The 14,728-nt window shown below is 49.2% G+C and overlaps 1 protein-coding gene across 1 annotated transcript in view; it reads left to right on the forward strand.

Annotated features, from left to right (window-relative positions):
- Positions 1 to 14,728, forward strand: part of MOSPD1 (motile sperm domain containing 1) — a 146,816-nt gene that overhangs the window by 62,258 nt on the left and 69,830 nt on the right. Inside the window, exon 2 of the mRNA XM_086918676.1 lies at positions 3,108 to 3,360. Coding sequence (XP_086774802.1) covers positions 3,207 to 3,360 — 154 coding nt within the window. The 5' untranslated portion in view covers positions 3,108 to 3,206. The remainder of the gene's footprint in view (positions 1 to 3,107; positions 3,361 to 14,728) is intronic.

A 14,728-nucleotide genomic window follows, 5' to 3' on the forward strand; every position in this document is an offset into this window, starting at 1 on the left:
ACTGGAGGAAGAGTGTGGAAAAACAATGGCAGCTTGCCTTCCTTCTTCGTTGCTTGTTGTTTTTTTGACTAGGGAGAGACAAACATGCTTTACATTAATTTTTGTGCTTAGAAGCGTGACATGAGCATGGTCAAGGTCTGTACATTTTCCTGTGCCAACGATTACAGAAATTCCACCACCTGCAGAAATGTCTGTAGTCGAGACACAGAGGGGAAAGGAAGCGAGTGTTTCGGGGAAGTGAGCACTTCATCTTTGGTGAACTCTCACAAATTTACATTACTGTGGATATTGACAAACATTTTCAGTGCCTTTCTCACTCTTCAGTTCAGAAGATATATATGGCTTAGCCCGCACTGCACGCAATCTAAAAATTTAATTATTCTATAAACTATCTAGTCTATAACAAACCTGACACACTTGTTGACCAGAATTCTGAAATCCACACATTCAAGAAAAGAGCAGAAGGCAGTCAAGTCAGTCTTGTGAATTGAAAAGCAGATGAAAAGTAGTACACAAGCAAATAACATTGTTTTTGACAGGTTATGTTTGCAATTATGGCTCAGTCGATACTGGCAATGGGTGCCTTTTGTGAGTGATGATGCATAGACTCACATCGGGTAATCAGAGGCTTCATCAGGTCATTCATTCATTCCCAACCATGCCATATATTGAGCTACAGCGAATATTTCTTAAATGCATCGTTTTAAATCGTAGTGTAGTAATTTCATGTTCCTTGATACTGCAAAGCAAATAATGTAATTTGTTAATGTAGAAACACGTGTGATCTGTGCAAATAACACATTAGCACATCAGTAGCATTCATGAAATAATGGTTGTTCACCCATATAAATGGACGTGTGTCTTCAGCCTGGAGACTAACAACGAAAAGCAAATGTTAAAAAAGTATGATACTATGTGAAATCATTGCTTCATTATGAAGAAATGAATTTGAAAAAAATGTAAGCAAAGGTAAATAAAAAAATTATTTTGCACAATAATAAAGACATTTAATTTTTTTTTTAACGATGTCAGCATGGGAGGTTTAGAGTTAAATTTAGGTGTAAGATACAATACACAGTACAATATAATAGAATTTATAGAGCGTGCGGCTGCCGCCAAAGAGGCGACCCGGCACTTGCGGTTGTACCGTGTACTGAGGATTGAGCCAAACCCAATGCGGGGCGCCTAGTTATCGAACAGGTATGTTTTAAGGAGTTTACGGGAGACTGATTTCTGAGGGCACGAAACGGGCAGCAGAAGACATAGAGTTCCAAACTTTAACGGTTAAGTGGGAAAAAAAGGTGGCCGCCTCTTCTTGCCTTACTAATCCTTGGGACATATATAAGTTTTTGTCCATTTGTGCGGAGTGCTCTCTTCTGCTGATAGAGAAGTAGTCTTGTTCTCAAAAAGCCATGGCCTTTATGTTAGCATGCTCTGTAGGTAAGTGTTAGGACTTTGACTAACTATGGGCAGCCAATGAAGATTGCACAGGGAAGCTGTAACTGAAGCACGAGCAGGTAACTTCAGAATCAGCTGGGCCGCCACATTCTGAATCATCTGCAAGCGGTGAAGCAGGTAGAATGGTAAATCTAAATATAGGCTATTCGCATACTCTAGTTTGGACGTTACTAGAGCATGAATGACATATTTACTGCTCTCCTCTGAAATGAAGTGAATCATCTTCCTAACCAATTTCAGTGTGAAAAAACATCTGATCGAAACAGATCTAAACTGAGGTTCAAAGGATAGATTGGGGTCAAATTTGACCCCAAGATTTCTTACCACTGGTGCAGGAGAAGGAGTGGAGCTAAGCTCCGCAGGCACCAGTTGGGTGGCATCTGGATGCCGGGCAGTGCCAAAAGAAAGAATCTCTGTTTTATCAGAGTTTAATTTGAGGCAGCTTGCATTCATTCATTTGCAAACAGCCACCAGGCATCCCTTGAATGCAACCAATGCACCCACCTCCGTCTCATTGAATGAGAGCATCAACTGCGTGTCGTCCTCATAAGAAATAATCCTTATGCCCGAGCCTCCACTAGCTTAGCTAAAGGGGCTAAGTAAATATTAAAAAGCTTTGGGCCTAGGGCAGAGCCCTCAGGTACCCCACAATCAAGTGGTTAAGCTGTGGATGTGAAGGGAGGGAGAAAGACCCTTTGTGCATGGTCCTCCATGTAAGACTTCAACCAAGCCCAAGCAGGAGCTTGGATGCCCATATCACAAAATCTGTCCAGGAGAGTAGAGAGGGAGACCATATCCAAGGCCGCTGACAAATCAAGAAGAACAACCTTTGCTACCAAACCTTGATCAAGGTTGACCATAATGAATTCAGCAACTTCCAAAAGAGCAGATTCCGTGCTATGGCCTGCACAGAATTCTGACTGAGTATCGTGGCACAGGTTATTAATTTGCAAGCTGCTGGAGATTTGTTGATTGAGCCACTTCTCTAACATTTTAGCAGCGGCGGGAAGCAGGGAGATAGTCTGAAAATTGCTATGTATCTTGGGGTCAGCATTAGCTTTCTTCAGGAGAGGAAATAGCATAGCCTGCTTCCAAGATAAGGTGAAGACTTGCTTGAGGCATGTTTTGGAGTTATGTTAACATTTTGAGTTGTGTTTGTTGGGAAATTTTGGTAAGGGCACGTGTTGGGCTTGGTTAATTTTGAGGTTTTGATAAGGAGCATGGGTTGGGTTAGGTTTGAGGTTTTGTAAGGGGAATGGGATAGAGTTAAGTTTGAGATTTTGGTAAGGGGTTTGGTTTAGGGTTGGGGCCAGGGTTATGGCGAGAGATAAAGGCGCAGGTCACTGAGTATCTTGGGGTTAGGGCTATGTTAAGAGATAGGGTTTCAGATGAGGTGACGGTAAGTGTACATCTTGGGGGGTCGGAGTTAGGGTAGTTGTCAGGGATTTTCTTCATTCTGGCATACTTCCGAATTGTTTCTATATACGGGTGACTATAATATACAATGCATTTTTCTTCATAATCACGTCATTATAAATGTACTTTCCATTCTTCACATACATCCAAATAGGTCAGCTGAAAAAAATCTTTTATTATACTTTTGCGCGCATGAAGAAAAAGTATCCTAAAAAGTAATTCTTCTTTTGCAGAACTGCCAAAATGCTCTGAAGCTTTTTATTGAAGCACGTGTTGAGACAAGAGGATTCCAGATAAGAAGCTGTGAACAAAGAAGAGCGGAGTCTGTGCCAATGCAGCAACACAGAAGGCAACCAGAGCTAGTGGAAGGAAACCTTCCTGTGTTTGTTTTTCCGACAGAACTTATATTCTATGCAGATGACCAGTCAACGCACAAGCAGGTCTTGACGTTGTACAACCCCTATGAGTTTGCCTTAAAATTTAAAGGTCAGTATATATTTTTGGCTGTCAATCGAACAGCACTACGTGTTATGCTGTGTGCTGTTAAAGTGGCACTTTTTTAATGTGTTTATATTAGGAAATATTCTCTTAAAATTGTGTCTAGACATTATGAATTGATGTTAAGCAAGCTTGAAACGGTTTACGCATTGTGAGCTTATGCTGACAAAAATGCAGAGCTTGAGAGTGACTTCACACATTGCGCCAAGCACTCTGTTCGTAGACTTTTACTCACAGACCTCAGGCACCCTGGGCTCCCTGGGTGTCAGAGGAATAGTATGGCAACTATCTCACTAAAGGGTACCCTGAGATGAAACCTGGGAGCTTAATTCCAAGAGTGGAACTTGCATTCTCACATGGAGTAATGTACCAACAGCAAAAGTAAACAGAGGAGAGTACCACAAATCAAGATGTATATATATAAGAAAAACGACTAAGTCTCATAAAGTCACCTAGAAGCAGATATGAAAGGTGAAGAAGCAATGCTTTGCATACTTTTTTCCCCTGGAGTGCGGAGAGATATGGAGGCTGCCACCACCACTGCCAAAAAGGGTGAGAGCACCACATTATGTGAGTAATAAAGTCCGTTGAAATTAATTCTGTCTATTGGAGGAAGACTTCACTGCATTTTGGCTATATGGATAAGATCTTTCATCAGTGTGTATGGTGTAGTGGATGTGTGAGCTTTTAGTGACGTCACAGTGTTTGGGCAGTCACTGATAGTGAGATATGAGTAGTGAGGTTTGTGTGTGAATGTTTGTGTGTGTGTGCGTGTGCATAAGCAGGATAATGTGGCTTAGTTAGGGTTAGCCTTCCATTTACATTGTACTGAACATGCTCTGCTTAATTATATCCATATTCATTTTCACATTCTACAGCCTGATAATATGAATGTACTGTTGTGCTGGTGAGAGTACCAGGAGGACGGGGCAGAAGCACCCCGTTAGTCTGGGCTCCGCTGGATAATTGTTGAACTTAATTCTGTGTCTGGAAGGAGTTCTTTACTTCAGAAAGAGGGTGAGGTTAGAAAAGTTGAGGTCTGAGATTGAACAAGAACCCGAGAGACAGGAAGAGCCACACGTGGACATGCTAAATACAGAGGAAGAGGCACTCTGGGTGAATAGGGTCAGTAGGCTTGAAGGCCAACCCAGGCATCTCAGATCATCTTAATCTCCATGCACATTAACATTAGAGTCACCCAGGACATCACAGGGTACTGTGGGGCCAAACTGGAGGAGAATATCCCATGCTGTGACCACTCTGAATGAAAGCATTCTGGTTAAACAGATTTGTAAATGTTTCTGATAGAGCCTGCAGGTTATAGCACACATCCCGGCCTCTGGAACAGGTTTTTCGATGCGTTTTTCTCCTTAGGGCATGAGCCCCAGGCCACCTACTTCCTTTTATAGACCACCACTCCTCTTCAGTATTTGTTGCCCACTCGTTCTTTTACTTTCTCCTTCTCCAATGTTCATGCCCTTGCTAGTACACGCCAACATAGGGACCTAACAGAGAGGAAAGGGAGCAACCTTGCTGATGCGTCCCTCCATGGGCCCCCAAGTCTTCTAAAGTTGGTGATTGTTGACCATTGCCTTTTCTACCTACCTGGCGTCCGCAATTGTGACCCTACCCATGCCAAAGACATGTAAGTTAGTAGCATCCCGAAGAATCAGTTGTTATGGATTGTGGTGCACTATAGTTCCTTTTGCAAATGCTGTCTTTAACATTCAAGCTAGAATACCATTTTAATCTATTACAGCCACATATGTTCCATTTGGTCCAGGGGCCTGCTCGCATTCCCATTCTCAGATATGCAGCTGAATCCAGTGTAGGCCATGTATCATCATCAGTTTGTGGTGTCTGCACAGTCTTGAGAAACAGCTTATTCAGGTTCAGCTGGTGAGGGAGAGTAGTAAGGTTGCCATTAGTAGTACTTGAAAATCTTCCTTATGGGGATTGAGTAATTTATCATCAACCCAGCCTCAAAGTGTAGACTCAGTTGTTGAGGCCTGTCTTTTACTGTCTGCATACCTTAGAAGTAGGAAGTAGATCTTTGCAACCATTACCTGCATAGCCACTGGCTGGAACATCCTATCTTGGTTCTGCATTTAAATCAGAAAAGGCAGTTGTCTTATGATGTACCACAAATGATCACAAGTGAGGGCTTCAGATTGTAACGAATAACCTTAATACTACAGCGAGAAGCATCCATAGGGCAAAACATAATTTGGCCTTGGGAATCCAATATCCCTTGCACCAGACATAGATGGAAGAAGCCACTTTTAGGGGGGCTCCAGATGAAGACTTTGGTCCCGACATCACCCTGGGATTCATGAACTGTTTTTTATTACCTATTAAGTAAACTTAACATAGTTGCTTTTCAAATCCACTGCAATGTTGCTCCATTCCATGGTACTTTGTGGAAATGCCTGTTGAGCCATGTAAATCCTCTGCACAGGTTAGTACCATAACATTTAAAGATAGATTCATTCCTACTCATCCTTCTTTAGTATGAATAATTCCCAGCCTCTTCTGGTACCCTTCCTCGACGGCACTTTGTCCGTGTACGATTTCAAATTCCGGCCAAATTCCGGCCAACTATCGTTTGGTCTTCACTTAGCATTACATAGTTCACAAATGTTTTCCCACTTTTTATTGCAGTACATCTATTCCCTAAATCATTAGTTGTGTCTGGTGCCGCCATTGCTAGTGCATGAGTCACATTGTATTGTATTGTAATTGCATTTATATAGCACTTACTACCCTTGAAGAGGCGTCAAAGTGTTTTTTAAGCGAGGAGCACTCTACTCCGGAACCCATAAAGGAATAGTGTTGAGTTAGTAAAGTGAAATATGAAAGCAATTTGAGTGGACATGATGCTGAGCTGAGCTGCTCATAATTGAACTGTTCCAGAGTCAGCCACATTGGCTGTTACGTGACATCTCTCCATCTTGGCTCTTGACGCTGAGGTAGGGGCCATTTCACCAATATGCAATTGTCTATATGAAAAACCACCACTATGGTGTGCCCAATAAGGATGAATTAGTGCTTCTTGTTGAGAGGCCAGTTTTAAAAAGGCTGGGGAAATATGTCCTGTCAAAATATCACAGATATGTTAATCAGGGGCAGCATGGAAGCGGGCAAAGAAAACAAGCTTTGTCAAAGCTAATAGGTCACACCTGTGAAAGGCCGCAGACAAATATTTGGGTTTGTCAACGCTTGTTGCTGGTACTGAATGGCATAGGCAAAAAACTAAAAAAAAAAAAGAAAAAAATGTTGTTGCTGATGCTGCACCGCATTGGCAAAATGAAAAAAACAATGACTGCATGTGAGCGAACGTCATGCTCACAGCTCAATGACTATGTGAGCATTCGTCATGATGCATGCCCACATATCCATCATGGGGCCTATTTTTTTATTTTTGATTTATTGTTTCAAGATGGCAAATGTACAATCTTAAAATGGTAAATGCACAAAGCACTTTTCAGAGAAAGGAGCAGCACAATAGCAAATTGCATCTGCTGGGACCGACCAAAAATTAAAAAAGTAAATAAAAAAAACAGGAAACAAGGGCGTGGGGAATAAAAAACCCTGCACAGCAGCATTAATAAGGGTGGGAGGACAAACGAGATGCCAAGAGGTGTCTAAAGAGGCTTGGTGGGGGGGCGTGGCCACAATGGCGGCGGAGTAGGACGTGGATCCGAGTCCCTCCGGCACCACAAGCCCTAAAGCATTGTCTAGCACCCCCTTGGGACCCTCTGCCAGCGGGAATTGTTCCCCCCCGGCCGCCTCCTTGGTCGGCGGTGAGTTTTGCTTCGCCTGACGGCAACGTAGCTGAGCTGCGCCGGAGGCGAGACCCGCGGCGCGCCGGACTCGGGAGCTGTGTCGGGCTCCAACGGCGGGTGTGAGCGGAGTGTGGGCGACAGGGCACCTGTGAGGCTACCGGCGAAGGGGGGAACGGAGACGGAGCCCTCATTGAGCCTCGCGTAGCAGAGGAGGTCATGAGGAGTCGGGCCATTGGCGACGCTGGCTGCCCGCCGCGGAGCGGCGCGGAGAGTGGATGCCCAGAGCAGTGCACTGAGGCCCGGCGGGGCTGCCTACGAGAGGCTGGGGCTTCGGGGCCTGTGCGGGCCCGACGCCGGGGAGCTGCTGCGGCGCCAGCTGCCTGTGTCTCATTGTCGGATAGGAGGGCCCCCTGGAAAGTGCCTTTGGTGCCGGTGGGGCTGGCCCCGGAGAAGGGAGAGAGGAGTAGCCCCGGCGTAACAGAAGGGAGTGCCTGGAGAACTCGGCGAGGGAGCACCGGATGGCTTGCTTGCTGCCCGCTGGATTGGCCCCGGAGGTGAGAGGGCGGTAATATGGCTGCATGGTAGCTGCGAGGGCTCCCTGAGAAGCTTTTTGCGGCCTACTGAGACTCCGCGTGGCATCCTGCCCTAAGCGGTAAGGGCCCCATTCAGACTTACCTTGTCCTGCGAGCTCTCCCCTCCCTGTGAAGGACTACCTGGTTCCCCCCTGGGCCTGTGAGACTTCTAGGACCAAGATCGGAGCGAAGCCTGGGTGACCGAAGGTGGTCCTAGCCGAACACGTTGACATCGGGCCTGGCTGTGAGAACCACGTGATGACCTCGCCGGCCTTGAGGGGTGGACAGTGGAAGGCGGATTTCCGGAGGTCGACCATGGCCACCGCCAGGACGAAGAAGGACAAAGAAAAATTGGGCAAGGACGGAGCATCGAAGAGCTCCGGGGCAGCTGTGTCCCCAGTGGCTGACAAGTCCCTGGGCCGGAGTCAAGCGGAGGAACCCGCGACTAAGGCCTTTATGTTGGCGCTTTTTGCGGCTATCAAAGAGGACATTGTGGGGCTGCGTAACCAGCTTGCAGCGGATTTGAGAGAGGTCCGGAGGGATGTGGACGAGGTGGGGGAACGCGTGGCTACTCTGGAAGAGCACGATCTGGAGACGGGGGGCGACATACACCACCTCCAGCAAGACGTTATCAGGCTCACCAAGCAAAACCTCGACCTCCAGGCACATGCAGAGGATTTGGAGAACCGTTCCTGCCGCAACAATATCCGGATCAGAGCGGTGCCGTGGAAGGGCGAGGGATCGGACCTTGTTGAGTATGTCGAGGCCCTTTTTCAGCAGATCCTACAGGACGAGGAACCTAAAGACATTCGAATGGACAGAGTGCATCGTGTGGGCCTACCCAAGGGAGCGAAAGCGCCACCCCCAGACATCCTTGTATGCGTGCACGATTTTCAGTTGAAAGAACGCATCCTCAAGATGGCGCGCGATGCTGTTCCCCTGCAGTGCATACCCCGGTGCTTTATCAAGATCTGGCGGCCTCCACATTGCAGAAGCGCAGGGACTTCCGCACGGTCACTTCGTTTCTACGAGACCGCAGTGTGGCCTACATGTGGGGCCATCCTTTTCGACTAATCTTTCGCTGGCAGAATAAATTGGTCCAGGTGCGGTCACTCGAGGTGGCCATGGACCTCCTGGGTATTGAACGCACGGACGCGGAGTCGACGAATGGTGGAGACTCTCGCAGGCGGAGACGACGCTCGGCGGATTGGCAGAAAATGGGCCGCACTGCTCCCAAGAAAGGCCCTGACACCTCGACACGTCTTCATGAGAGGGACGCAGCTGTGGCTTCTGTGGCCCAGGTTACGGAGGCCGCTCAGGAGCCTGTCCCGGAGGTGCCGCGAGTCCCGAGAGGGTACATAGATGGCGTCGGAGGGTGAGTTACGTATCCGGGAAATGAAGACTGTAGATTGGTCCCTATTCCCCTTGCCTATGTGGCCTGAACTACGGACTTGCGTACTTAATCCTGTTCTTTGTTGCCTTAATTTTGTTTTGTTGAGAGGGGGTTCGGAATGTGTGTGGGGGAAGGGGGGGAGTGAGTGATGGGGGGGACTCCGCACCAGGCATTTGCCATTTGTCCTTAAAGATGCATTCCTGCTCATTCCACCTGCACTGGTGGGGGTGTGTTCTGGATGTTTGCGGGTGTTGGGCTCGGCCCTGAACCTGGCCTGGAGCGCTTGTGATGCAGCTCATGCTCGAATGCGATGGCTAGGGAGTTGAAGGTGGTGAGCCTTAATGTACGAGGCCTAAACAACCCGGTGAAGCGCTCTGCTGTACTATCCTTACTTGAACAGTCCACGGGTGACTTCTGCCTCCTACAGGAGACGCACCTCCTGCTTAAGGACGAGCGCCGGATGCGAGACAGGAGATTTCCCCTCCAACTGAGGTCATCTGGCCCGGCTAAGAAAAACGGAGTAGCCCTCCTCTTTAGTGCCCGGCTGCCCTGTAAGGTCCGGGCACATTTGGTGGATATTCGGGGGAGGTTTCTGGCAGTGCGGGTGCAGTGGGGGGACACGACTTTTACTGTTGGGTCCATGTACGCACCAAACACATGGCAAGAGTCCATTCTGCGCACAGCGTTAGCCCAGGCCCTGGCCACCCCTGACGCCTTCATCTTGGTGGGGGGTGATTTCAATCTAGTAATGGAGGATTCTATGGATAGGTCGGCGAATAGATCACACAGCTCAGGGTTCTGGTCAACGGAAGGGAAGCAGTGGTTGGTGGATGGAGGACTGCACGATGTGTGGCGAATACATCACCCCCAGGTGCACGATTACACATATTACTCTGCGGCACACCAGACATATGCGCGTCTTGACCACTTTTTAGCTTCCTCTGCCCTGTTGCCCCACCTTCATGGTGCTGATATTGCTCCCCGATCCCTCTCAGACCACGCACCCTTGTCGGTCCTCCTCAATCTTGGCGGCGCTCGCATTACGTCTGCTGGCTGGCGACTGCGAGACTCCATGCTCTGCGCGGACTCTGTTGTCAATAAGATCAGGGTCACTATCACACACTACTTCACTGAGAACCCCGTCGGGGACACTGCGATCGCATCTGTTTGGGAGGCGTTGAAGCTGGTGGTCAGGGGCGACTTCATTGCGTTGGCGGCCACTTACTCCAAGCTCAGAAGGGACAAGAGGGAGGAGTTGGAGAGGGAGGTCCGGGGTTTGGAGACCATACATAAACGCACTGGGGCCCGCAGAGTTTGGAGAGAGCTTGAGACTAAGAGGCGCATGTTGAAACACCCGGATCGCGACAGGGCGGAATACGCATTGTTGCGCTTGCGTCACAAGTTCTATATAAGCGGAGACAAAGGGGGTAAAATGCTCGCGCATCGCTTGTGGGCTCAGGCCCAGTCGCGAGCCATTGCCGCCATCCGGGCCCGCCACTCGGTGTCATGCGTTACGGACACTGAAATCGCAGCTGCCTTCCGCCACTTTTACCAGTCCTTGTACACTGGGGAGGGTTCATCACCTGCCGAGTGTGACCGGTACATCGCAGAGGCTGGCGTCACCCCTCTGTTGGAGAGCGCGGTCGAAGAGCTGGACTCTGAGATACGGGTGGAGGAGGGTCATTTCCGCCATCTCTCGACTAAAATTGGCTAAATCCCCTGGGCCTGATGGCTTCTCAGCACTGTTCTATAAAACTTTTTGCCGGGAACTGGCCCCGTTCCTGACCCGCTTGTTCAACTCATTCCTTGAGACGGGGTCGGTCACACCCTCGATGTCGGACGCTGCCATAACTGTCATACTCAAGCCTGACAAAGATGCTGAGGATTGTAGTTCCTACCGGCCAATCTCCCTCCTGAACATTGACGCCAAGCTCTTCGCGGGCATCCTCGCGTCGAGACTCAACCCCCTTATGGATGGTGTGGTGGAGCCGGATCAGTCAGGCTTCGTTCCTACCCGCCAGGGCAGCGACAACTCCAAGAGGTTGCTGCACTTGTTAGATGGAGTCCGCCGCGCATAGACCCAGGCCCTCTTGCTATCCATCGACGTAGAGAAGGCCTTTGATAGGGTTGAGTGGGGATTCCTCTTTCGAATACTGCGGGCTTATGGCCTCAAGGGCAACTTCTTGCGCTGGATCCAGGCCCTATATGCCTCTCCAAAAGCGGCCGTTAGGGTCAATGACTGCAGATCGGCGCCATTCTCTATCACTAGAGGACGCGGCAGGGGTGCCCCCTCTCGCCGCTCCTGTTCGCGTTTTACATGGAGCCCTTTGCTCAGCGTGTCAGATTCCACCCAGACATCGCGGGCCTTCAATTCGGCGCTGATGAACACAAACTAAGCCTATACGTGGATGATGTTATCCTAGCGCTACGGAACCGTGCTACTTCCCTGCGCTGCCTCACGACGGAGATCCGGGCTTTTCAGAACGCGGCCGGTTTTAAGGTTAACTTCACAAAATCAGAAATTCTTAATGTCTCCATCCCGCCGGAGGAGGTCTCTGACCTGCAGCGGGATTTTGAGTTTCGCTGGGCGCCATCAGACATCACGTACCTGGGCATTCGCCTTGCACCAACCATTTCCTGGACGCTCTCCCTGAACTATACTAACCTTGTGTAACAGACTACCAAATCTATTGCTGCATGGTCGCGCCTTAACTTGTCGTGGTTCGGCAGGCTTGCAGCCATCAAAATGACTCTTTTGCCCAGGATATTGTACGTTTTCCAAATGCTGCCTCTTGCGCTGCCGAGGGGGATATTGAAAAAACTCCAGGGCGTATTGAACAGATTCTTCTGGGACAATAAGCGGCCTCGTGCGCCCTTCGCGACGACCACACTCCCCAAAGCCGCGGGCGGCTTGGGTTTCCCTCATCTTGTGGCCTACTTTCAGGCCGCTTGTCTTCGCTTCGTGGTCGAATGGAACAGACCGGAGTCAAGTAAGCACTGGCTTTTCATGGACCAGACTGTGGCAGGGTGTAACATTTGGCGGGAGCTCTGGTTACCTCGCAAGGACAGGGCGTTGGGACTGTACTCCTCACCAGTGACGTCACCAACACTTATAGCCTGGGACCAGCTGGCAACTCGTAAAGGGTGGACTACCTTTCCCTCGCCCATGACACCGATAGTGGACAATCCCGCCTTCCCTCCTGGCCTTGCTTCTCCGGTCTTCCATCGCTGGCGGGAGAGGAACTGCAAGAGGGTGGGCATGCTTTTTGATTTAGAGGGACTTGTCCCCTTCGCGGAGCTTAGGGCTGAGCATTCCCTAACTGATGTATCAGATGGCTTCGCCTATGCGCAAGTAACTCATTGGGTGTCCAGTCCGGCTAATATGGCTCTGATGTCACGCCCCCTCACGGCATTTGAACAATGGCTTATGCGTAAAAAGAATGATCGGCGTCTCATCTCTGAAATTTATGCCATGATCTTACGAGACGCGCACCGGCCCCGCACAAAGGCACAGGTACGTTGGGAGGTGGAGTTGGGATGGCCGCTTTCGCAGAAGGAGTGGGAACAGGTATTCTATTGCGCACACCACACGACAGTCAACATCGCGGGTTCGGAATCGGCGTATAAGCTTGCGACTTACTGGTACTTCACCCCGCCTCGCGTTGCATCTTGGGATAAGGCTAAGTCTAGTCTTTGCTGGAGGGGATGCGGCATGCCGGGCACCCTTCTGCACTTGTTGCGGCTCTGCCCTAAACTGGAACGATATTGGGCAACGGTTCTTGATGAGCTAGATGCGGCGTTCCGGATCACACTACCCAGACTGCCCGAGCATACACTGCTAGGCCTCCCACACCCGGCTTGCTACCCTCTTCGCACTCCACTAGGGCGACAAATAGCACTGGGTTTGTTGACTGCGCGACAGGTCCTGCTAGCGCGCTGGGGCTCCCCGGACGTCCCAGATACACGTGATTGGTTGTTGCGTCTGTGGCATGTTTTGGCGATGGAACGGCTTACCCTGAATGTAGATGGTAGAGGATCTGAGTACGCCACCCTATGGGCTCCGTTTCTGAGTCTTCTATCTAAGGAGTTCAGAGAAATTACGTGCCCAAAGTACTTGCAGGTCCTACAACCTATTCCTTTGGATCCAAGAGGTGCCATCCCAGAGACCTGAACTCCTGGCTTCTGGGTTGGATCTGGTTGTGTTGGAACGTTGTGTGTGAGATACGAGGGTTGGCTGATGGTAGGTGCGGAGTAGGGAGGGAGGATGGGGGGTCGTGGGGGGGTTTGCTAAGGGAGGTAGGTGGGAGGGGAGGTGGGGAGTCTGCCTCTGGTTCTTCTTTCTTTGTTTCTATCTATGTTCTTCTTTTTGAAAATTGCGGACTTTGCTACGCCAGTGAGGACTGCTCACGGACTTTACTGCGCAGGACTGCCCTCCGGGTTGTAGGTCCGGATGCTGTGTTTAACTATTGCCTGTTTACGCCCTGCCGGCGATTCGATGTAGGCAGCTGGGCTGTGTATGGAATTTTCCGCACAATAAAACGTTTGATTCTAAAGAGGCTTGGTGGTACAGTGAAAGCAACAGATGAGCTGGAGTTTGGGGGTGAGCAACACAGGAATTTGGGTGGTGGGGGATGTGAGTGGGAAGCACCAAAGACGGCATAGGCAAGAAAATCCAAGTAATCCCATGGAAATCTCAAAGAAAACATCAAGTTACCTGGATGTAAGCTGTGGAAGGATACAACTTATCTAATTAGAGGATTAGTAAAGAGATATGGTCCAGGGGTGGGACAAACATAGGAGGAGGAAGGAAAAACATTGAAAAGAAACAACCAAATGAAAATGTTAAGAAAGCAAACTAATGATAAGCAATGGGCTGCAGTGGCGGCTGGCACAGATTGGCGTGGCATGGCAGGGGAGGGGCCAAGGGGTGAAAAATAAAATATACTTACCTCTTCACGGCTGCAGTCTCTCTTCTGTTGTCTTTCCTCTGCTTCTCTTCCTGATGAGTCCCGAAAGCAAGAAGCAAATAGGCTCGCCTAAGCTAATCACAATGCTGCTGTCACCAGCATTACAGCAGTGTTGTGATTGTTCTGAGCTCCGTGGTTCAGCGTTCAGACATGGAGTGGGAGCCTGTGCATGTTCTCCATCCAGGCTGTGCAATACAACCATGTGGAGAACATGCTAAGAGCGCATGACTGTTTGGCCTCTCCAGATGGCCGGCTAAAACGTCATGTGCACATCATGAAGGGCTCATCATTCCTCCCTCTACTCTGGACTGGCCAGCCCCACCCCGACCCGCACCCGGAAATGAGCCACTATGGAAAAATAAAACAGTGGGGTGATGCTGCTCTACCTTAGCAGATGAACCGCTGCTAATGGGCTGACCCAAAGACCACTCTTAAGTATTGGTATTGCACACGGTAAGCCTTTTGAGAACAGACTGTTACAGCTGCCTGTTGGCGAGACCTAAAAGAAAAGCTCCTTTACCAAAAAAGCAACTGCTGTATAAAATGTCATTATTGCATAATGGCTGAGCGACAGAAAGTGGAACCTTGAACATTTTGCCTCATTTTCAGGATCTTGTTGGAGAAAACTATTGCATGTTA

This window comes from Lissotriton vulgaris, chromosome 4_1, assembly GCF_964263255.1.
Source record: "Lissotriton vulgaris chromosome 4_1, aLisVul1.2, whole genome shotgun sequence".
NCBI classification, from domain to species: domain Eukaryota; kingdom Metazoa; phylum Chordata; class Amphibia; order Caudata; family Salamandridae; genus Lissotriton; species Lissotriton vulgaris.